Consider the following 23,923-nt stretch of genomic DNA (forward strand, 5'->3'; position numbering starts at 1 on the left):
TTCTGTGGAAAATTAACTAACAACTTCCCAAATCACTCCAGTGTCTCCAGGTACAGTGCTATGCTTCAAAGCCAATTTGCTAAAGCCCATAAACAATTCCAAAAAAAGAAAGGTTCAAGAAACTATAAATGGAGCTGGTGAGGATAGCATAGAAAGATATGTAGACAGCTGGAGACCTGTGATGACTGCATAAGCCAAAGAAAAACATTGTAATCGGGGAAGAAAGAAATAATTAGTCTGAAACACCTATTAAAGAAGGAATAAAGAAACAGACAAGACACATGTTATATAAACAAGGAGAGTGAAATAGGGTGTAAAATGTAAGGAAGGAGAGAGAAATCAACAAAATACTGATGCATCATTCATATAGTTATAAATAAGTAGTGTTCTTAAGCCCAAACATTAGCTTTTATGATTCAAACAGAGCGTAAAATTATAAACAACTTTCCACTTTACTCCTTTTATTAAATGTGCTTTATTCTCTTGGTACCTTTAGTTGAATAAGCAGCAATGCATTACTGGGAGCTAACTGACCACACTGGGTGAACAAAGGATGAGGCTTATTTAAATGTGCAGCTACCAATCAGCAACTAACTCCAAGAACTGTATTGCTGTTCCTATGGCTGTCTAGGTATGCTTTTAAACAAAGCATAGAAAAGAACAAAGAAATTACATAATAAAGATACGTTGGAAATTTTTTAAATTACATGCTCTGGGGCCTAGTTATCAAGCCGTCAACCTCAAATACGCTGGAATTCCGCAGCGTATTTGTGACGATGCTGATACGCCTTAGTTATCAAAGGCTCGAGACCGGCAAAAGTAGAATTTTGTGACGTAAGCATCGATCCGCCGGACTCAGTCCGACATAGATCGATTCTTACGTCACTCCAGATGTTCCGCACACAAGTGCGGCACATTCTCACTACTTTTGCTAGTTATCAAAAAACTAGCAGGTACGCTCGGCACTTTTACGGCCCAGCGTACCTGGTTTTCAAACCGCCACCCTGGAGTCGGCGGATCCCATAGGAATCAATGGGAGTCTGACCATAGCGAAAGTACAAGTTCGCTGCTGCCAGACATCCCATTGATTTCTATGGGAGCTGTCTGCACCTAACACCCTAACATGTACCCCGAGTCTAAACACCACTAATCTGACCCCCCCTACACCGCCGCAACTAAATAAAGTTATTACCCCCTAAACCGCCGCTCCCGGAGCCCACCGCAACTATAATAAATGTATTAACCCCTTAACCGCCGCTCCCGGAGCCCACCGCAACTATAATAAATGTATTAACCCCTAAACCGCCGCTCCCTGAACCCGCCGCAACCTATATTAAATGTATTAACCCCTATCCTGCCCCCCCTACACCGTCGCCACCTATAATAAATTTAATAACCCCTAATCTGCCCCCCTACACCGTTGCCACCTATAATAAATTTAATAACCCCTAATATGCCCCCCCTACACCGTCGCCACCTATAATAAATTTATTAACCCCTATCCTGCCCCCCACTACACCGCCGCCACTGTAATACAATTATTAACCCCTAAACCTAAGTCTAACCCTAACCCTAACGCCCCCTAACTTAAATATTAATTAAATAAATCTAAATAAATTAACTCTTATTAACTAAATGAATCCTATTTAAAACTAAATACTTACCTATAAAATAAACCCTATTATAGCTACAATATAAATAATAATTATATTCTAGCTATCTTAGGATTTATTTTTATTTTACAGGTACCTTTCAATTTATTTTAACTAGGTACAATAGCTATTAAATAGTTATTAACTGTTTAATAGCTATCTAGTAAAAAAACCCTGAAATTTACCTGTAAAATAAATCCTATCCTAAGTTACAATTACACCTAACACTACACTATACTTTAATAAATTATTCCTATTTAAAAATAAATACTTACCTGTAAAATAAACCCTAAGATAGCTACAATATAATTAATAATTATATTGTAGCTATCTTAGGATTTATATTTATTTTACAGGTAACTTTGTATTTATTTTAGCTAGTTAGAATAGTTATTAAATAGTTATTAACTATTTAATAACTACCTAGCTAAAAGAAATACAAAATTACCTGTAAAATAAATCCTAACCTAAGTTACAATTAAACCTAATACTACACTATCATTAAATTAATTAAATAAACTACCTACAAATAACTACAATTAAATACAATTACATAAACTAACTAAAGTACAAAAAATAAAAAAAGCTAAGTTACAAAAAATAAAAAAATAAGTTACAAACATTTTAAAAATATTACAACAATTTTAAGCTACTTACACCTAATCTAAGCCCCCTAATAAAATAACAAACCCCCCAAAATAAAAAAATGCCCTACCCTATTCTAAATTAAATAAAGTTCAAAGCTCTTTTACCTTACCAGCCCTTAAAAGGGCCATTTGTGGGGCATGCCCCAAAGAAAACAACTCTTTTGCCTGTAAAAGAAAAATACAACCCCCCCCCCCAACATTAAAACCCACCACCCACATACCCCTAATCTAACCCAAACCCCCCTTACAAAAACCTAACACTAATCCCCTGAAGATCATCCTACCTTGTCTTCACTCAGCCGAGCAGCGATGGAACCGAAGTGGACATCCGGAGCGGAAGAAGTTAATCCTCCAAGCGGCGCTGAAGAAATCTTCCATCCGATGAAGTCATCATCCAGGCGGCGCTGAAGAAAAGTCTTCGATCCGGCCGATGTCATCTTCAAAGAGGCGCTGAAGAGATCTTCTATCCGGGCGATGTCATCTTCCAAGCCGGGTCTTGAATCTTCCTTCCGCCGACGCAGAACCTCCTTCTTCACCGACGGACTACGACGAATGAAGGCTCCTTTAAGGGACGTCATCCAAGATGGCGTCCCCTCAATTCCGATTGGCTGATAGGATTCTATCAGCCAATCGGAATTAAGGTAGGAAAAATCTGATTGGCTGATGGAATCAGCCAATCAGATTGAGCTTGCATTCTATTGGCTGTTCCGATCAGCCAATAGAATGCGAGCTCAATCTGATTGGCTGATTGGATCAGCCAATCGGATTGAACTTGAATCTGATTGGCTGATTCCATCAGCCAATCAGAATTTTCCTACCTTAATTCCGATTGGCTGATAGAATCCTATCAGCCAATCGGAATTGAGGGGACGCCATCTTGGATGACGTCCCTTAAAGGAGCCTTCATTTGTTGTAGTCCGTCGGTGAAGAAGGAGGTTCCGCGTCGGCGGAAGGAAGATTCAAGACCCGGCTTGGAAGATGACATCGCCCGAATAGAAGATCTCTTCAGCGCCTCTTTGAAGATGACATCGGCCGGATCGAAGACTATTCTTCAGCGCCACCTGGATGATGACTTCATCGGATGGAAGATTTCTTCAGCGCCGCTTGGAGGATTAACTTCTTCCGCTCCGGATGTCCACTTCGGTTCCATCGCTGCTCGGCTGAGTGAAGACAAGGTAGGATGATCTTCAGGGGATTAGTGTTAGGTTTTTGTAAGGGGGGTTTGGGTTAGATTAGGGGTATGTGGGTGGTGGGTTTTAATGTTGGGGGGGTTGTATTTTTTTTTTACAGGCAAAAGAACTGTTTTCTTTGGGGCATGCCCCACAAATGGCCCTTTTAAGGGCTGGTAAGGTAAAAGAGCTTTGAACTTTATTTAATTTAGAATAGGGTAGGGCATTTTTTTATTTTGGGGGGGTTTGTTATTTTATTAGGGGGCTTAGATTAGGTGTAAGTAGCTTAAAATTGTTGTAATATTTTTAACATGTTTGTAACTTATTTTTTTATTTTTTGTAACTTAGCTTTTTAATTTTTTGTACTTTAGTTAGTTTATGTGATTGTATTTAATTGTAGTTATTTGTAGGTAGTTTATTTAATTATTTAATGATAGTGTAGTATTAGGTTTAATTGTAACTTAGGTTAGGATTTATTTTACAGGTAATTTTGTATTTCTTTTAGCTAGGTAGTTATTAAATAGTTAATAACTATTTAATAACTAGTCTAACTAGCTAAAATAAATACAAAGTTACCTGTAAAATAAATATAAATCCTAAGATAGCTACAATATAATTATTAATTATATTGTAGCTATCTTAGGGTTTATTTTACAGGTAAGTATTTATTTTTAAATAGGAATAATTTATTAAAGTATAGTGTAGTGTTAGGTGTAATTGTAACTTAGGTTAGGATTTATTTTACAGGTAAATTTCAGTTTATTTTAGCTAGGTAAGCTATTAAATAGTTAATAACTATTTAATAGCTATTGTACATAGTAAAAATAAATTGAAAGGTACCTGTAAAATAAAAATAAATCCTAAGATAGCTACAATATAATTATTATTTATATTGTAGCTATATTAGGGTTTATTTTAAAGGTAAGTATTTAGTTTTAAATAGGATTCATTTAGTTAATAATACAAATATTATTTAGATTTATTTAATTAATTTTTAAGTTAGGGGGGGCGTTAGGGTTAGACTTAGGTTTAGGGGTTAATAATTTTATTACAGTGGCGGCGGCGTAGTGGGAGGCAGGATAGGGGTTAATAAATTTATTATAGGTGGCGACGGTGTAGGGGAGGCAGATTAGGGGTTAATAAATTTATTATAGGTGGCGACGGTGTAGGGGAGGCAGGATAGGGGTTAATAGGTTTAATATAGGTTGCGGCGGGTTCAGGGAGCGGCGGTTTAGGGGTTAAACTATTTATTTAGTTGTGGAGAGGTGCGGGATCAGCAGGATAGGGGTTAATAACTTTATAATAGAGGGTGACGGTGTAGGGGGGGCAGGATAGGGGTTACTAGGTATACTGTAGGTGGCAGCGGTGTCCGGGAGCGGCGGTTTAGGGGTTAATACATTTATAAGACTTGCGGCGGGGTCTAGGAGCGGCGGTTTAGGGGTTAATACATTTATAAGACTTGCGGCAGGGTCTAGGAGCGGTGGTTTAGGGGTTAATACATTTATAAGACTTGCGGCGGGGTCTAGGAGCGGCGGTTTAGGGGTTAATACATTTATAAGACTTGCGGCAGGGTCTAGGAGCGGCGGTTTAGGGGTTAGTAACTTTATTGAGTTGCGGGAGGCTCCGGGGGCGCCGGTATAGGGATAGAACAGTGTAGTTTAGTGTGAGTGCTTAGTGACAGGCTAGCAATAAAGCTGGGAAAAAGCCGAAGGGCAGCGAGATCGGATGAGTGATAACTGTCACAGTCCGCTGCTCATCGCCCCGCGGCTTTTTGACAGCTTTATTTGATAACTTAGGCATATTTTTTCAGGTCCGCGGCGGCGAAGGTAGGCGAGCTTAGGCGGGCGCATTGGGCCGGCGAAGCCAGAAAAGTAGACGGCTTGATAACTACCCCCCTCTATCTGAATCATGAAAGTATAATTTTGATTTTGCTGTCCCTTTAAGGACCATGCTCCTCCCACCCTACAATGGATCATGTTACATTATGTTTGCTTACTAAAGAAGCACATATTTTATTATAAAGCATTTTCATAAAGAGATTAAACACAAATGACATTGGTGACAGTGGTGTGTACATATTGTCCCTGTAACTTACAGCTCTCCAGCTGCATGATGCATGTTTGGACATCCATTGGGAAGTTTTTCAGATCCATGGGACAAGCCAGTGTAAGTGTCAATCTGAAACAAGAGTGCATAAAACAGTGTCATATAGGAATAGTTCAAATAAATTACATTTATTTATTGACACAACCAGAGCCAGATAAAAAATCAAGTATGTCATACACAATCACATGATATATTACTGGGGCTCCCTACACCAGCAAAACCCCTGAAATACCTTGCTAATCATTCAGCTGCTGCACTTTCAATTTTGTACATACAAACATATTTAATATTTTTAATAGATGGCAGATGCATATGTTAGTGTTTAGGTAAACATTAAGGGCTGGATTACAAGTGGAGCACTAATTTATTGCACACCCGTAAACGAACAAATTTGACCGTTTACGGGCATGCAATAGCCAGCTATTACAAGCGGCTGGTCATTGCTACCGCAAGCTCGCTGTAGCAATTAGCGCTCCAAAAATTAACCAGAGGTCAGACAAAAAATAAAAACAAATTGCACTAAGCAGTTTTTATGGGTTAAAGTTGGCAAGTGTGTGGTGTAATATGGCACTGAAAAGTGCCTTTACATTGCGGTCTATGCGTAACTGTGTGTTCCCTTTAAATTTATATGTATATGCTTATATACATATATATTTATGTGTTAATATGTTATACACATATATTCATATATATATTTAAATCTGCTGCCCATCACTGCTCAAGTTACCCCCTTCACTGTGCTAGGTTCTCATGCCATGTCTGACAGCATGAAAAACAAAATCTATGTTTACCAGATAAATTCCATTCTTTTCTGGCAGGGAGAGTCCACGACTTAATTCATTTCTGTTGGGAATATCAACACCTGGCCACCAGGATGAGACAAAGACACCCCAGGCAAAGGCTATAAAGATCCCTCCCACTTCCCCTATCCCCCTAGTCATTCGGCTGAGGAAACAAGGAAAGGTAAGAGAAACATTAGGGTATAGAGGTGCCAGAAGAAAAAAATAACAGGGAAGCCACCTAAAACATATTACAGGCGGGGTTGTGGACTGTCCCTGCCAGGAAAGAAAGCAATTTATCTGGTAAGCATAAATTTTGTTTTCTTTCAAAAGGCAGGGAAAGTCCACGACTTCATTCATTACTATTAGGAACCAATACTCTTTGGTTCCCAATACCCTTTTGGCACTGAATGAATAAAACGGGAGGGTAAAAAAAAGAAAGGCGGACCCTAATCTGGGGGCACCACAGCCTGTAACACTTTTCTCCCAAAAGCTGCTTCTGCAAACAAAAACATCAAATTTATAGAACTTAGAAAAAGTATGTAAGGAGGGCCAGGTAGCCACCTTAAAAATCTGATCCATAGAAGCTTCATTCTTAAAATCCCAAGAAGAAGAAACTGCTCTAGTGGAATGAGCTGTTACCCTCTCAGGAGGCTGTTGCCCAGCCTTCTCATAAGCCAAATGGATGATACTTCTCAACCAGAAGGATAAAAAAGTTGCAGTGGCCTTCTGACCCTTGCGCTTACAAGTGTATAACACAAACAAGGAAGAGGATTGTCTGAAATCCTTGGTAGCCTGAAGATAGAATTTCAGGGCATGTACAACCTGAGGTAATAGCCAACAAAAACAAAAACTTCCAGGATAGAAGTTTAAGATCAACAGAATGCATAGGCTCAAAAACAGCCTGCTGCAAAAGACGAAGAACAAGCTTGAGGCTCCAAGGAGGAACAAAGTTTTAAACACAGGTCTGCTTCTAGCCTGAGCCAGAACGAAAGACTGCACATCAGGAAGATCCGCTAATCTCTTTTGCAGTAAGACCGACAGGGCCGAGATCTGACCCTTCAGAGAACTGGCAGATAAACCCTTTTCCAAACCATCTTAGAGAAAGGATAGAATTAGGGTAACCTTCACCTTGTGCCATGAAAGAATGCGTTCCTCACACCAATAAAGGTAAGTACGCCATACCTTGTGATAGATACGGCAAGTGACTGGCTTGTGAGCCTGGATTAAATTGTCTATCAGACTATCCGAAAAACCTCTCTTGGATAAGACTAAACGTTAAATTTCGTTAGATGGTCCGCATAGCAAGGTAACCTCCATCGAGGGGAGGAGGACATTCTTATTAGGTCCACAAACCAAGTCCTTCGTGGCCACGAAGGAGCTATTAGTATCACAGGAGCCTGCTCCTGCTTGATGCGAGCCACCACTCAAGGAAGAAGGGCCTATGGAGCAAAAAGATATATGCGATTGAACCTCCATGGAACCGCTAATGCGTCTACCAATTCCGCTTGAGGATCCCTCGATCTTGACCCATATCTGGGTAGCTTGGTATTGAGACGAGAAGCCATGAGGTCTATCTCCGGAACCCCCCATTTGAGAGTCATCTCTGAGAACACCTCGGGGGGAGATTCCACTCCCCCGGGTGAAAGGATTGTCTGCTAAGGAAGTCCACTTCCCAGTTGTCCACCCCTGGGATGTAAATCGTGGAGAGAAGACAGTTGTGAGATTTCACTCATTGAAGAATCCAAGAAACCTCTATCATTGCTAGGGAACTTCTTGTTCCTCCCTGGTGGTTGATGTAAGCCACCAAGGTTATATTGTCTGATTGGAATCTTATATACCGGGCAGAACAGAGCAGGGACCATGCTCTTAGAGCATTGTAAATTGCCCAATGCTCCAAGATATTGATTGGAAGAGCTGATTCCTCTCGGGACCACGTCCCCTGAGCCTTCTTGGGACCGCAGACTGCTCCCCAGCCTGAGAAACTGGCATCCGTAGTCACAATCTCCCAGAATGGTCTCAAGAAGCATGTGCCAAGTGCTAGGTGATCTTGACAGAGCCACCGAGAGAGAGAGAGAGTCTCTCGTCAGATTGTCCAGAACAATCTGTTGAAACAGATTTGTGTGATATCCTTTCAACTGCCTCAACATGCATAGTTGTAGAGGTCTGAGATGTAATCAAGCAAAAGGAATAATGTCCATGGAAGACACCATGAGACCAATAACCTCCATGTACTGAGCCAGCGAGGTCTGAAGGGATAGACATGCTGCCACCAGCTTGGAGCATCTCTGATCTGTCAGAAAGATTTTCATGGATACTGAAAAGAGAACATCAACCCTGGTACTGGCAGACAGGGAACTTTTTTTCTAGGTTTATCTTCCATCCGTGCGTTAGTAGGAGACACGAGAGAGACTCCATCTGATATCTTGCTAAAGGAAAAGTTGGAGCTTTAACCAAGCTGCAGCAATACCCTGAGACCTGTCCACAGCTACGAGAGCTCCCAAAACCTTAGTGAAAATTCTGGGAGCAGTAGCTAAGCCACATCAAGGCTATGAACTGTAAGGTCTGCATCCTTTAAATCGATAGTGTTCATGAACTGCCCTTCCTGTATCAAGGGAAGGATGGACCTTGTAGTCTCCATTTTGAAGGAGGGGACCCTGAGAAATTTGTTGAGACATTTTAAGTCTAGAATAGGGTGATAAGTTCCCTCTTTTTTTAGGAACTACAAAGAGGTTTGAGTAAAACCCCTGACCCCTTTCTGATGAGGGACCCTGGACGATTACTCCCAAGGAGAGGAAATCTCGAAAGCAGTCTAAAAAGACTGCTCTTTTCTCTGGTTTTATAGATAATCTGGAGAGAAGAAATCTGCCCTTTGGGGGACAAAATTTGAACCCTATCTTGTAACCCTGGGAGATTACATCTAATTCCAAGGATCCTGAACGTCTTGGACCCAAGCCTCTAGGACAAAAGACAGTCTGCCCACTACTCGATCTGGTCCTGGATTGGGGGCCGGCCCTTCATGCAGATTTGTTATCTGTAGTCTTCTTGGCCTGTTTGGATTTGTTCTAAGACTGGTTGGGCTTACAAGTACTCTTGGGCTGTTCAGGTTTGGAGGAGGACTGAGTATGCTGAGTTTTGTGCGAGTGAAAGGAATGAAAATGAGAGGATTGGCGACCCTTAGTTCTGGCCTTCTTGCCCTGGGGAAGGAAAGCACCTTTCCCTCATGTAACAGTGGAGATGATGAAGTCCAGGCCTGGCCCAAACAAAATCTTCCCCTTTAAGGGTAAGGAAAGCAGTCTGGTATTAGAAACCATATCTGCTGACCAAGAGCTCAACGCGATAAAACTGCAAAACCTGAAGACTTAGCATTCGGACGGACAATTTGCATATTGCATCACAAATAAAGGAGTTGGCTATTTTGAGAGCCTTAATCCTGTCCTGTATATCCTCCATGGGGGATTCCACTTCAATTAGTTCTGATATAGAATCACACCAGTAGGTAGCAGCACCTGCAACTGCTGCCACAGCTGCCGCTGGCTGAAATAAGAGGTCCATATGTTGAAACATCTTTCTGAGATATCCATCCAACTTTCTGTCCATGGGATGTCTAAACGAGGAGCTATCCTCCAGACGGATAGTAGTACACTTGGTGAGCGTAGATAACATAAATTATGCTTACCTGATAATTTCCTTTTCTTCTGATGGAAAGAGTCCACAGCTGCATTCATTACGTTTGTGAAATAAGAACCTGGCCACCAGGAGGAGGCAAAGAAACCCCAACCAAAGGTTTAAATACTCCTCCCAATCCTCTCATCCCCCAGTCATTCTGCCGAGGAACAAGGAACAGTAGATGAAATATTAGAGGGAAAGGTGCCAGAAGAATATAAGGACGCCCCACACAAAATTACGGGTGGGGAGCTGTGGACTCTTTCCATCAGAACAAAAGGAAATGATCAGGTAAGCATAATTAGTTTTTTTTCTTAAATGGAAAGAGTCCACAGCTGAATTCAATACTTTTGGGAAAACAATACCCAAGCTATAGAGGACACTGAATGCCAAGATGGGAGTGTACATACAGGGGGCCCATACTGAGGGCACCATGCCTGAACCTCTACCCAATAAAAAAACCCTGCTTTATCCGAAGCCGAGAACATTTTAAGAGGAAAAGCCCCAATGACACTGACTCATGGTTAGTCCAGAAGCCAAACTAGAGACCGCAAACGGACTCGCCTGAGCCAACAGTCCTCCAGGAGACACCGTCACCCAACAAACAGTCCCCCATCAATGAAGGAGACACCAGCCGAAAACCACCAAGGGGATAAGGCAAAGGAGGACCGAGGAAGCCGAAAGGTCCCCTAATACAAAAAAAAGAACACCCCCAAGAGTGATCCTAGCTCAAAGAGACCCAAAGGGATCCAAACAGGGAAAGGAGGCCACGCCAATACCAAGAAAAACCCGGGATAAGACCAGAGACAGAAACAGACCTCTCTCCAACATACTGCAAGCATGGCATGGAACTGAAGAGGCAAAGTCCTCCCAGCGTCAGACCATAGAATACCAATGTTATTGACCATGAAAAAGTGTTTAATACACACAGGTGAAAAACCTCAAGTTTGAGAACACAGAGTCCATAAAAGGACAACACAGAGGGTACTTGCGAGAAAGAAGAAGCAGTCAAACAAGAAACAGCCCGCAAAAGCAACCCCCGAACAGAGGGCACGCTCCAGGCAATATAAATCCCCGTAACTGCACATAGGTCCCTAAAGAGGGAAACACAAAACCTCAATCGAGGCCCCCGAGAAGGAGAGTATACCCTCAAAACCCGAAGGAAGAGTATAGCCACTTCTAAAATCAATGGAGCAAGGTGAAAGAAAAATCTATATCTTAGCAGACTCAGCTAACAGAATAGACTCAACAAGCTCACACATCCATAGGAGACTGCAACCCAAACGCCGCCCCTTCGACCGCTCGGCCATCCTGACCCACAGATTTACACCCAGCAGGACCAACTTAGCCTCAGGGATCTAACACAGGGGAACAAAGAATCCTGAAACAGGTACAGGAACAAGCGTAAGGAGAGCACAGCCATCCCCACAGAGTACAAGTACAACCCGACTCTGAAAACAGACAACAAGTCCATAGACCGAAGGATCTATCCAAATAAAGGCCAAACAAGTCTGACTTGGAGCCAGCATGACCCCAGGGGTAACCAATCCCACCTTTCCACCTCCCAACCAGGAGAAGCCCCAAGCAAGGACTCCATCTCTATAGGGAGGAGAATATCCCCTAAAGAAAAAGGATTATGCCGAAAGGGTAACAACTCCTCAAGGCCCGAACGCACCGGCTAATGGGAAGATAAATTCCCAAAACAAATGTCTTAGAAAAGGACCCCCCTACAAATAGCATGCCAAGAAGAGGCACAGCCAACCCATTTGCCTGCAGAGCAGGGAATCCACGGGAACACTGGCAAGCTGACCAGGGGAATGCAACCATAAGGCGCACCGGAAATTGGACAGTCAGTGCCCGCAGCTGGGTATGAACCAATAACCCTTGAGGCGCAAGCCACACAGATAACCACAAGATGACACAGGCTACTCCTGTGGCAAAGAGTAAAAAATACTCAGAAAAGAAGGTGGAACTGAACCACTCTGTTCCTAGACAGCTACAGGTATGATGCCTGAACCCCAGACCACTGAGGATCATCTGGGCCCAAGTTCCCACAACGTGGAACACACCGACCAGCCCTGAGATCCAAGATTCCAAAACCACCCAAAACTGGGTCAGGAAAAAGGCCAAGCGAAGCTTCAGCAACCGGAAGTCTCAGGGAGAAAAACAGGTCCAGGCACCTAATAGTTCAGGCAAACCTTACCCTAGAACTAAACACCCCAAAAAGCCAGACACAAGGGATATGGATGCATATCCAGAGAATCCGGATAGTGAGAAGAACTCGAAAGCCCTGACAAAAGGACCACCCCTATCTAAAGTCCAAAGCTCCAAGGAGCATGGCTAGAAGTCATATGAAGATACTTGCCAAAGCCTCAGGACAACCAAGGGATACCTTGAGGTAAAAAAAAAAAATCCTAGTAGCAGGACTAGTCTCCCTATCACCTACGCTGAAGCAGAGGACACAAGGAAGAGAAAGGCACTAAGCCTACCCAGCTCCGGAAACCCCAAGCTAAACAAAGTCCCCTCAGGGAACAACCATAACCTGGAAACACAGATCCCTAAAAGGAGATCCAACTCACCCGGACATAATGGAAGAAGACCAAAAGGTCTCTTATAATTCACAGACAGTACACGACAAAGAGTAAAAGCTGCATATAGAAACACTATAAACAGCTTACGTGTATACCTGCAAGGTGGAAGAGCTGCAACTGGTTTCAAACTGCAAACCTACCACATGCTAGACAGCTGTCCTGTACAAGCTGTGGGATCAAGCCCTCTCGAATGCTTAGTTGAACATGAAAAACAATGCTAACCTGAGCACTCGGCGCTTCTACCTAACCAGCCAAGCAGAACAGCGCCACATGTCTGAACATCCGCAAGACCGAACAAAACCAACAGGATCAGCCTGCGCCTAGGGTCCCAACCGGCAAGCTGCGTAAATTCTCCCTCATAGGGGAAACAACAGAAACAGACATTTTAAACATAGGACTAACATGTCCAAAACAAGAAGTAATAAAGAGTATCAATCCCAGAAAGTTCCTGAAGGAAACAAAAACAAATAAAAGACATCCCATTGAATATAAATAAAATATAAGGCAACTCTGAGGTTTACACCCAAAAAGACACGGGTCTACCCACAGGACCAGCCAAACGGAGCCCTTGACCAGCCAAATGCTTAAATACTCCTCCCACTCCCTTCATCCTCCAGTCATTCTGCCAAGGAACAGTAGAAGAAATATCAGGGTGAAAGGTGCCAGAAGAATAATGCCCCATATAAAATTATGGGTGGGGAGCTGTGTACTCTTTCCATCAGAAGAAAAGGTAAGAATAATTTGTTTTTCTTCTTAAATGGAAAGAGTCCACAGCTGCATTCATTACTTTTGGGAAAACAATACCCAAGCTATAAAGGACATTGAATGCCAATGCGGGAGGGTACAATAGGCGGCCCATAATGAGGGCATTCAATAACTGAAAAACATGTCTGAGCAATACGCGAAGGCGCGCAATCCTGTAACGAAAGGCACAACACTCAGGGACAGTTACACCCGTGGGGAACTGTAGAGGTCCTCCCCAAGGCTAAAGGCCCGGGACAATAGGGCACAAGCACATTCTCAAATAAACATCTGGACTCTGCAGATGAACAATCGCCAACATTATGCGGAATCGAAAACATGCTGCAACCACCGGAGAGAACACACCACCCTGCATGGAGAAATCAGAAACTGGGTCACACGCATGTGTATAAGTATGAATTGGTAGGGAATTCGCCTCTCGGAGGACAGGATCCCCAGAGGCGGATGGTTCAGCAGTCCCTTGATTCCCCGAGCTCGAGGAATCAGGCGCTCTGAAATGGCATATGGAACAAAACTGGTTGACATGTGTCAACAAGGCCAATCCGACTTTGTCACCGGACACAGAATCTGAAATCAAAATAGTCTCAGTATCAGAATCCTCTGTAACTGAATCTGTAATTAGCACAGTCTCAGCATCAGAATCCCCCATAACTGGATAGAGGTTATATAAATATGGACTAAAGAAGTAAAAAAAAAAAGGCACCTGACACCCCCAATGGCTGGGGCACTCACCACCTCCTATGACCAGACCCCTGCGGACTAGAAAATGTCCTTCGCCCTACGGTCGGGAATGCGGAAATGGAAACGGAACGTTACCACACCCGAACACAGGATGAACCGAATGTCCAAAAAAGTGCGCACAACTAAAAAGCCACGTCACTTCCAAAGACCTCAATGTTACAAACCACAAGCCCATAAAAAATCACACATAAGCAGGTTGGATCACATAACAAACATGATTATAACCACCCCTGTTCAATAACCCCCCTCAGGAGATATTAACCCTCGATTCCAAGATACTACAAGAGACTCACTGAGACCCTTATGATATTTAGTTAGACCTGCAAGGTGGTAGCCTTTCGGGAAAACCTTCACATTACAGTACATCGAGAGTAAAGTAAAATGAAACAATCTTACCAGAATCTACGCTGTGGAACAGGAACATGGCCTTTCAAGTGTGACGGATAGTAGCATTGCCTCCGCCATAGACTTGAGAGAAGAAAGCAGACAGCAGAGCGAAGTTAGACAACGCTGATTGCTTGAGGAGCTGTTAATCTGAGTCGGGATGGTTTTGCAGAAAGACTCTCCCTGCATCTCCGGACTCTTTCATCCAAGCCCTCACTGAGAGACTGACAGGACTACTTAAAACTCCTGTCCCATGCTGAAGAGTACTACCCTCCATAAGAGACAAAAAACAAAAATTAAAATTTCTGACACTTCTCTGCCATCCTCCTGGGACGAAAGGCAAAGAATGACTGGGGGATGAGGGGAGTGGGAGGAGTATTTAAGTCTTTGGCTGGGTTGTCTTTGCCTCCTCCTGGTGGCCAGGTTCTTATTTCCCAAAAGTAATGAATGCAGCTGTGGACTCTTTCCATTTAAGAAGAAAATGGGAGGGATATTTATAGCCTTTGGCTAGGGTGTCTTAGCCTCCTCCTGGGGGCCAAGTGTTGATATTCCCAACAGTAATGAATGAAGTTGTGGACTCTCCCTGCCTTTGGAAAGAAACAAGGCTCCCATTGGAGCCTATGGAAGCGCACTTTCGTGAGCACTAAGCTTCTGTGCAATGTGAACTCAAGCTTTGCGTGTGCTGGTATTACAAAGTGGAGTGCAAATATCGCCTTTGTGAAAGTTTTTTTGCGCTCCACTTCTAAGTAAGTTTTTAAAAGGTTTTATACTGGATTTATGTCTGTGCATATTCTTATTTATAGTAGTGTCTATTACATGCAGTTATATGAAAATGTTCACTGTCCCATTAAGCCAAAATTCTGTACTATTACATTCTAGGCATCTGTTTATAAGAGAGAAACTGACGGCATTGGTTAGTAAGTTGAACAATACCAAACTTATACAGAATATAGCACTTGGATATGTCTTCATGATTCAGTAAGACTTTTTCAAAATCTCAGTCATCAATTTTCAGAAGGTTTCAGACAATGATACCTAGTCAGATACTTAACAATGTGCAACATTGTCACCTTTTACTCCAGCCCAGCCAGAGAATACTTGATGGTAGATTTAACCAACACTTTTTAGCAACAAATTCAAACCCTTGAAAAACTATTTTCCTGTTAAAATTCAAAAGGGGGTCTTTTCAAAGTCTTCCAAAAATCCCCATTAATGCCCTTAAAAATGGACTCTCTCCTGATACAGCCACGGTAAAATGTAACCTCCAATTTTAAAGATGGTACCAGCATGTTTTTTATACGACCATAAAACATGAGTGATATAGTGATCAGCAACTTATTATTAACCCCTTAACGACCGAGGACGTGCAGGGTACGTCCTCAAAAAAAAGGCAGTTAACGCCTGAGGACGTACCCTGCACGTCCTCGGTGTGGAAAGCAGCTGGAAGCGATCCTGCTCGCTTCCAGCTGCTTTCCGGTTATTGCAGTGATGCCTCGATATGGAGGCATCCTGCAATAACCTTTTGAAGCCATCCGATGCAGAGAGAGCCACTCTGTGGCCCTCTCTGCACCGGAGATCAGTGACTTACTCCGTTGGTGGGTGGGAGCAGGACCGGGAGGCGGGTGGCGGCCATCGATGGCCCTGGTTGATGCGGAGGGGGGCGGGATCGTGGGCGGCGATGTCAGGGCGCGCGCACAGACGCGCGCACGTGCACGGGGAGGGAGCGGGTGGGAACCGCTACACTACAGAAATATTTTATGTAGAAGTGGGGGAAAAGGGGGATATTATTTAAAATTTAGCAAGATCGGGTAGCAAGATCGGTATGGTGGGGTGTTAGTCTGTGGGGGGGAAGCTACACTACAGAAAAAAAATAAAATAAAAATAATAAAACCCTTTTTTTTGTTGCAAACTGGGTACTGGCAGACAGCTGCCAGTACCCAAGATGGCCCCCAATAAGGCAGAGAGGGGGGGTTAGAGAGCTGTTTTGGGGGGGGATCAGGGAGGTTGGGGCTAAGGGGGGATCCTACATAGCAGCATATGTAAATATGCTCAATTTTTTAAAAAGAATATTCAAAGATGCCTTTTATTTTAGTACTGGCAGACTTTCTGCCAGTACTTAAGATGGCGGGGACAATTGTGGGGTGGGGGAGGGAAGGGAGCTGTTTGGGAGGGATCAGGGGGTGTGATGTGTCAGGTGGGAGGCTGATCTCTACACTAAAACTAAAATTAACCCTGCAAGCTCCCTACAAACTACCTAATTAACCCCTTCACTGCTAGCCATAATACACGTGTGATGTGCAGCAGCATTTAACGGCCTTCTTATTACCAAAAAGCAACGCCAAAGCCATGTATGTCTGCTATTTCTGAACAAAGGGGATCCCAGAGAAGAATTTACAAACATTTGTGCCATAATTGCACAAGCTGTTTGTAAATAATTTCAGTGAGAAACCTAAAATTGTGAAAAAATTTACGTTTTTTTTTAATTTGATCGCATTTGGCGGTGAAATGGTGGCATGAAATATACCAAAATGGGCCTAGATCAATACTTGGGGTTGTCTACTACACTACACTACAGCTAAAATTAACCCTAGAAGCTCCCTACATACGCCCTAATTAACCCATTCACTGCTAGGCATAATACACATGTGGTGCGCAGTGGCATTTAGCAGCCTTCTAATTACCAAAAAGCAACGCCAAATCCATACATGTCTGCTATTTCTAAAGAAAGGGGATCCCAGAGAAGCATTTACAATCATTTATGCCATAATTGCATAAGTTGTTTGTAAATAATTTCAGTGAGAAACCTAAAGTTTGTGAAAAAAATTGTGAAAAAGTGAACAATTTTCTTTATTTGATCACATTTGGCAGTGAAATGGTGGCATGAAATATGCCAAAATGGGTCTAGATCAATACTTTAGGATGTCTTCTAAAAAAAAATATATACTTGTCAATGGATATTCAGGTATTCCTGACAGATATCAGGGTTTCAATGTAACTAGCGCTAATTTTGATAAAAAATGGTTTGGAAATAGCAAAGTGCTACTTGTATTTATGGCCCTATAACTTACAAAAAAGCAAAAAACATGTAAACATTGGGTATTTCTAAACTCAGGATAAAATTTTGAAACTATTTAGCATGGGTGTTTTTTGGTGGTTGTAGATATGTAACAGATTTTGGGGGTCAAAGTGAGAAAAACATAATTTATGCTTACCTGATAAATTCCTTTCTTCTGTAGTGTGATCAGTCCACGGGTCATCATTACTTCTGGGATATTAACTGCTCCCCTACAGGAAGTGCAAGAGGATTCACCCAGCAGAGCTGCATACAGCTCCCCCCCTCTACGTCACCCCCAGTCATTCGACCAAGGACCAACGAGAAAGGAAAAGCCAAGGGTGAAGTGGTGACTGGAGTATAAATTAAAAAATATTTACCTGCCTTAAAAACAGGGCGGGCCGTGGACTGATCACACTACAGAAGAAAGGAATTTATCAGGTAAGCATAAATTATGTTTTCTTCTGTTAAGTGTGATCAGTCCACGGGTCATCATTACTTCTGGGATACCAATACCAAAGCAAAAGTACACGGATGACGGGAGGGATAGGCAGACTCTTTATACAGAAGGAACCACTGCCTGAAGAACCTTTCTCCCAAAAATAGCCTCCGATGAAGCAAAGGTGTCAAATTTGTAAAATTTGGAAAAAGTATGAAGCGAAGACCAAGTTGCAGCCTTGCAAATCTGTTCAACAGAGGCCTCATTCTTGAAGGCCCAAGTGGAAGCCACAGCTCTAGTAGAATGAGCTGTAATTCTTTCAGGGGGCTGCTGTCCAGCAGTCTCATAAGCTAAACGAATTATGCTACGAAGCCAAAAAGAAAGAGAGGTAGCGGAAGCTTTTTGACCTCTCCTCTGCCCAGAGTAAATGACAAACAGAGAAGACGTTTGTCGGAATTCCTTAGTTGCCTGCAAGTAAAATTTTAGAGCCCGGACTACATCCAGGTTGTGCAGTAGACGTTCCTTCTTTGAAGAAGGATTTGGGCATAAAGAAGGAACAACAATCTCTTGATTGATATTCCTGTTAGTAACTACCTTAGGTAAGAACCCAGGTTTAGTAAGCAGGACTACCTTATCCGAATGAAAAATCAAATAAGGAGAATCACAATGTAAGGCTGATAATTCAGAGACTCTTCGAGCCGAGGAAATAGCCATTAAAAATAGAACTTTCCAAGATAACAACTTTATATCAATGGAATGAAGGGGTTCAAACGGAACGCCCTGTAAAACATTAAGAACAAGGTTTAAACTCCATGGTGGAGCAACAGTTTTAAACACAGGCTTAATCCTGGCCAAAGCCTGACAAAAAGCCTGGACGTCAGGAACTTCTGACAGACGTTTGTGTAACAGAATGGACAGAGCTGAGATCTGTCCCTTTAATGAACTAGCAGATAAACCCTTTTCTAAACCTTCTTGTAGAAAAGACAATATCCTAGGAATCCTAACCTTACTCCAAGAGTAACCTTTGGATTCACACCAATGTAGGTATTTACGCCATATCTTATGGTAAATCTTTCTGGTAACAGGTTTCCTAGTCTGTATTAAGGTACTAATAACTGACTCAGAAAACCCACGTCTTGATAAAATTAAGCGTTCAATTTCCAAGCAGTCAGCTTCAGAGAAGTTAGATTTTGATGTTTGAAGGGACCCTGTATCAGAAGGTCCTGTTTCAGAGGTAGAGACCAAGGCGGACAGGATGACATGTCCACCAGGTCTGCATACCAAGTCCTGCGTGGCCACGCAGGTGCTATTAGAATCACTGATGCTCTCTCTTGTTTGATTCTGGCTATCAATCGAGGAAGCAACGGGAAGGGTGGAAACACGTAAGCCATCCTGAAGTCCCAAGGTGCTGTCAGAGCATCTATCAGGACTGCTCCTGGATCCCTGGATCTGGACCCGTAACGAGGAAGCTTGGCGTTCTGTCGAGAAGCCATGAGATCTATCTCTGGTTTGCCCCAACGTCGAAGTATTTGGGCAAAGACCTCCGGATGAAGTTCCCACTCCCCCGGATGAAAAGTCTGACGACTTAAGAAATCCGCCTCCCAGTTCTCCACTCCCGGGATGTGGATTGCTGACAGGTGGCAAGAGTGAGACTCTGCCCAGCGAATTATCTTTGATACTTCCATCATAGCTAGGGAGCTTCTTGTCCCTCCCTGATGGTTGATGTAAGCTACAGTCGTGATGTTGTCCGACTGAAACCTGATGAACCCCCGAGTTGTCAACTGGGGCCAAACCAGGAGGGCATTGAGAACTGCTCTCAATTCCAGAATGTTTATTGGCAGGAGACTCTCCTCCTGACTCCATAGTCCCTGAGCCTTCAGGGAATTCCAGACGGCACCCCAACCTAGAAGGCTGGCGTCTGTTACAATTGTCCAGTCTGGTCTGCTGAATGGCATCCCCCTGGACAGGTGTGGCCGAGAAAGCCACCATAGAAGAGAATTTCTGGTCTCTTGATCCAGATTCAGAGAAGGGGATAAGTCTGAGTAATCCCCATTCCACTGACCTAGCATGCACAGTTGCAGTGGTCTGAGGTGTAAGCGTGCAAAGGGTACTATGTCCATTGCCGCTACCATTAAGCCGATTACCTCCATGCATTGAGCCACTGACGGGTGTTGAATGGAATGAAGAGTGCGGCAAGCACTTTGAAGTCTTGATAGCCTGTCCTCTGTCAGGTAAATCTTCATTTCTACAGAATCTATAAGAGTCCCCAGGAAGGGAACTCTTGTGAGTGGAACGAGTGAACTTTTCTTTTACCTTCCATCCATGTGACCTTAGAAATGCCAGCACTAACTCTGTATGAGATTTGGCAGTTTGAAAGCTTGAAGCTTGTATCAGAATGTCGTCTAGGTATGGAGCTACCGAGATTCCCTGCGGTCTTAGTACCGCCAGAAGAGCACCCAGAACCTTTGTGAAGATTCTTGGCGCTGTAGCCAATCCGAATGGAAGAGCCACAAACTGGTAATGCCTGTCTAGGAAGGCAAACCTTAGGTACCGGTAATGATCTTTGTGAATCGGTATGTGCAGGTAAGCATCTTTTAAATCTACAGTGGTCATGTACTGACCCTCTTGGATCATAGGTAAAATTGTCCGAATAGTCTCCATCTTGAACGATGGAACTCTTAGGAATTTGTTTAGGATCTTTAAGTCCAGGATTGGTCTGAAAGTTCCCTCTTTTTTGGGAACCACAAACAGATTTGAGTAAAACCCCTGTCCCTGTTCCGATCGTGGAACTGGATGGATTACTCCCATTAACAAGAGCTCTTGTACGCAGCGTAGAAAAGCCTCTTTCTTTGTCTGGATTTGTTGACAATCTTGACAGATGAAATCTCTCTCTTGGAGGAGAGTATTTGAAGTCCAGAAGGTATCCCTGAGATATTATCTCTAGCGCCCAGGGATCCTGAACATCTCTTTCCCAAACCTGGGCGAAGAGAGAAAGTCTGCCCCCCACTAGATCCGATCCCGGATCGGGGGCCCTCAATTCATGCTGTATTGGGGGCAGCAGCAGGTTTCCTAGTCTGCTTGCCCTTGTTCCAGGACTGGTTAGGTTTCCAGCCTTGTCTGTAGCGAGCAACAGCTCCTTCCTGTTTTGGTGCAGAGGAAGTTGATGCTGCTCCTGCTTTGAAATTACGAAAGGAACGAAAACTAGACTGTCTAGTCTTGGCTTTGGCTTTGTCCTGAGGCAGGGCATGGCCTTTACCTCCTGTAATGTCAGCGATAATCTCTTTCAACCCGGGCCCGAATAAGGTCTGCCCTTTGAAAGGTATATTAAGCAATTTAGACTTAGAAGTAACATCAGCTGACCAGGATTTTAGCCACAGCGCCCTGCGTGCCTGAATGGCGAATCCTGAATTCTTCGCCGTAAGTTTAGTAAGATGTACTACGGCCTCCGAAATGAATGAATTAGCTAGTTTAAGGACTCTAAGCCTGTCCGTAATGTCGTCCAGAGTAGCTGAACCAATGTTCTCTTCCAGAGACTCAATCCAGAATGCCGCCGCAGCCGTGATCGGCGCAATGCATGCAAGGGGTTGCAATATAAAACCTTGTTGAACAAACATTTTCTTAAGGTAACCCTCTAACTTTTTATCCATTGGATCTGAAAAAGCCCAGCTATCCTCCACCGGGATAGTGGTACGCTTAGCTAAAGTAGAAACTGCTCCCTCCACCTTAGGGACCGTTTGCCATAAGTCCCTTGTGGTGGCGTTTATTGGAAACATTTTTCTAAATATCGGAGGGGGTGAGAACGGCACACCGGGTCTATCCCACTCCTTAGTAACAATTTCAGTAAGTCTCTTAGGTATAGGAAAAACCTCAGTACTTTAGCAAAATATTTATCCAACCTACACATTTTCTCTGGTATTGCAACTGTGTTACAATCATTCAGAGCCGCTAACACCTCCCCTAGTAATACACGGAGGTTTTCCAGTTTAAATTTAAAATTTGAAATATCTGAATCCAGTCTGTTTGGATCAGAACCGTCACCCACAGAATGAAGTTCTCCGTCCTCATGTTCTGCCACCTGTGACGCAGTGTCTGACATGGCCCTAATATTATCAGCGCACTCTGTTCTCACCCCAGAGTGATCACGCTTACCTTTTAGTTCTGGTAATTTAGCCAAAACTTCAGTCATAACAGTAGCCATATCCTGTAATGTGATTTGTAATGGCCGCCCAGCTGTACTCGGCGCTACAATATCACGCACCTCCCTCTGAGCGGGAGATGTAGGTACTGACACGTGAGGCGAGTTAGTCGGCATAACTCTCCCCTCGTTGTTTGGTGAAATTTGTTCAATTTGTACAGATTGGTTTTTATTTAAAGTAGCATCAATACAGTTAGTACATAAATTTCTATTGGGCTCCACTTTGGCATTGCAACAAATGACACAGGTATCATCTTCTGAATCAGACATGTTTAACACACTAGCAAATAAACTTGCAACTTGGAAATACAATTCAAATAGAATAATATTAAAACGTACTGTGCCTTTAAGAAGCACAGAAGATCTATGACAGTTAAAAATTAATAAATTGAAACAGTTATAGCCTCAATCCTTGTAAACAACACAACTTTAGCAAAGGTTTAATCCCATTAGCAAAGATAACAATTTCTGAAAGCAGGAAACAAATTACAGAATAAAAGTTTTTATTTCAGTCAAACTATAATTCTCACAGCTCTGCTGAGAGAAATTACCTCCCTCAAAATAAGTTTTGAAGACCCCTGAGCTCTGTAGAGATGAACCAGATCATGCAGGGAATACAATGAGTTGCTGACTGAAATATTTGATGCAAAGTAAAAGCGCCCCTCCCCCACACACACAGCAGTGAGGGAGAACAGAAACTGACAGAAAAAACAGATTTAAGCAACTGCCAAGTGGAAAAATGGTGCCCAAACATTTATTCACTCAGTACCTCAGCAAATGAAAACGATTTTACATTCCAGCAAAAACGTTAAACATAATCTCTAGTTATTAAACAGCTTTATGTCTTTCTTACAGTGTAATTCTAGTGAAGTACCATTCTCCCAGAATACTGAAGTGTAAAGTATACATACATGACATTATATCAGTATGGCAGGATTTTCTCATCAATTCCATTGTCAGAAAATAAAAACTGCTACATACCTCTATGCAGATTCATCTGCCCGCTGTCCCCTGATCTGAAGTTTACCTCACTCCTCAGATGGCCGAGAACAGCAATATGATCTTAACTACTCCGGCTAAAATCATAGCAAAACTCTGGTAGATTCTTCCTCAAACTCTGCCAGAGAGGTAATAACACACTCCGGTGCTATTTTAAAATAACAAACTTTTGATTGAAGATATAAAACTAAGTATAATCACCATAGTCCTCTCACACGACCTATCTAGTTGCTGGGTGCAAGAGAATGACTGGGGGTGACGTAGAGGGGGGGAGCTGTATGCAGCTCTGCTGGGTGAATCCTCTTGCACTTCCTGTAGGGGAGCAGTTAATATCCCAGAAGTAATGATGACCCGTGGACTGATCACACTTAACAGAAGAAAAGTGTGTTTTTTCCATTTTTTCCTCATATTTTATATTTTTTTTTATAGTAAATGATAAGATATGATGAAAATAATGGTATCTTTAGAAAGTCCATTTAATGGCAAGAACAACGGTATATAATATGTGTGGGTACAGTAAATGAGTAAGAGGAAAATTACAGCTAAACACAAACACAGCAAAAACATAATTTATGCTTACCTGATAAATTCCTTTCTTCTGTAGTGTGATCAGTCCACGGGTCATCATTACTTCTGGGATATTACTCCTCCCCAACAGGAAGTGCAAGAGGATTCACCCAGCAGAGCTGCATATAGCTCCTCCCCTCTACGTCACTCCCAGTCATTCGACCAAGGACCAAC

At 42.8% G+C, this 23,923-nt stretch overlaps 1 protein-coding gene across 1 annotated transcript in view; it reads right to left on the bottom strand.

Moving 5' to 3' along the window:
- The window catches only part of GLRA1 (glycine receptor alpha 1), a gene marked incomplete at its 5' end in the record, with an annotated part of 351,072 nt that overhangs the window by 105,914 nt on the left and 221,235 nt on the right, over positions 1-23,923 (bottom strand). The window contains one exon of the mRNA XM_053718691.1: positions 5,564-5,646. Within this exon, the coding sequence (XP_053574666.1) occupies positions 5,564-5,646 (83 nt within the window). The remainder of the gene's footprint in view (positions 1-5,563; positions 5,647-23,923) is intronic.

Source organism: Bombina bombina, chromosome 6, assembly GCF_027579735.1.
Source record: "Bombina bombina isolate aBomBom1 chromosome 6, aBomBom1.pri, whole genome shotgun sequence".
In the NCBI taxonomy this organism is placed as follows: domain Eukaryota; kingdom Metazoa; phylum Chordata; class Amphibia; order Anura; family Bombinatoridae; genus Bombina; species Bombina bombina.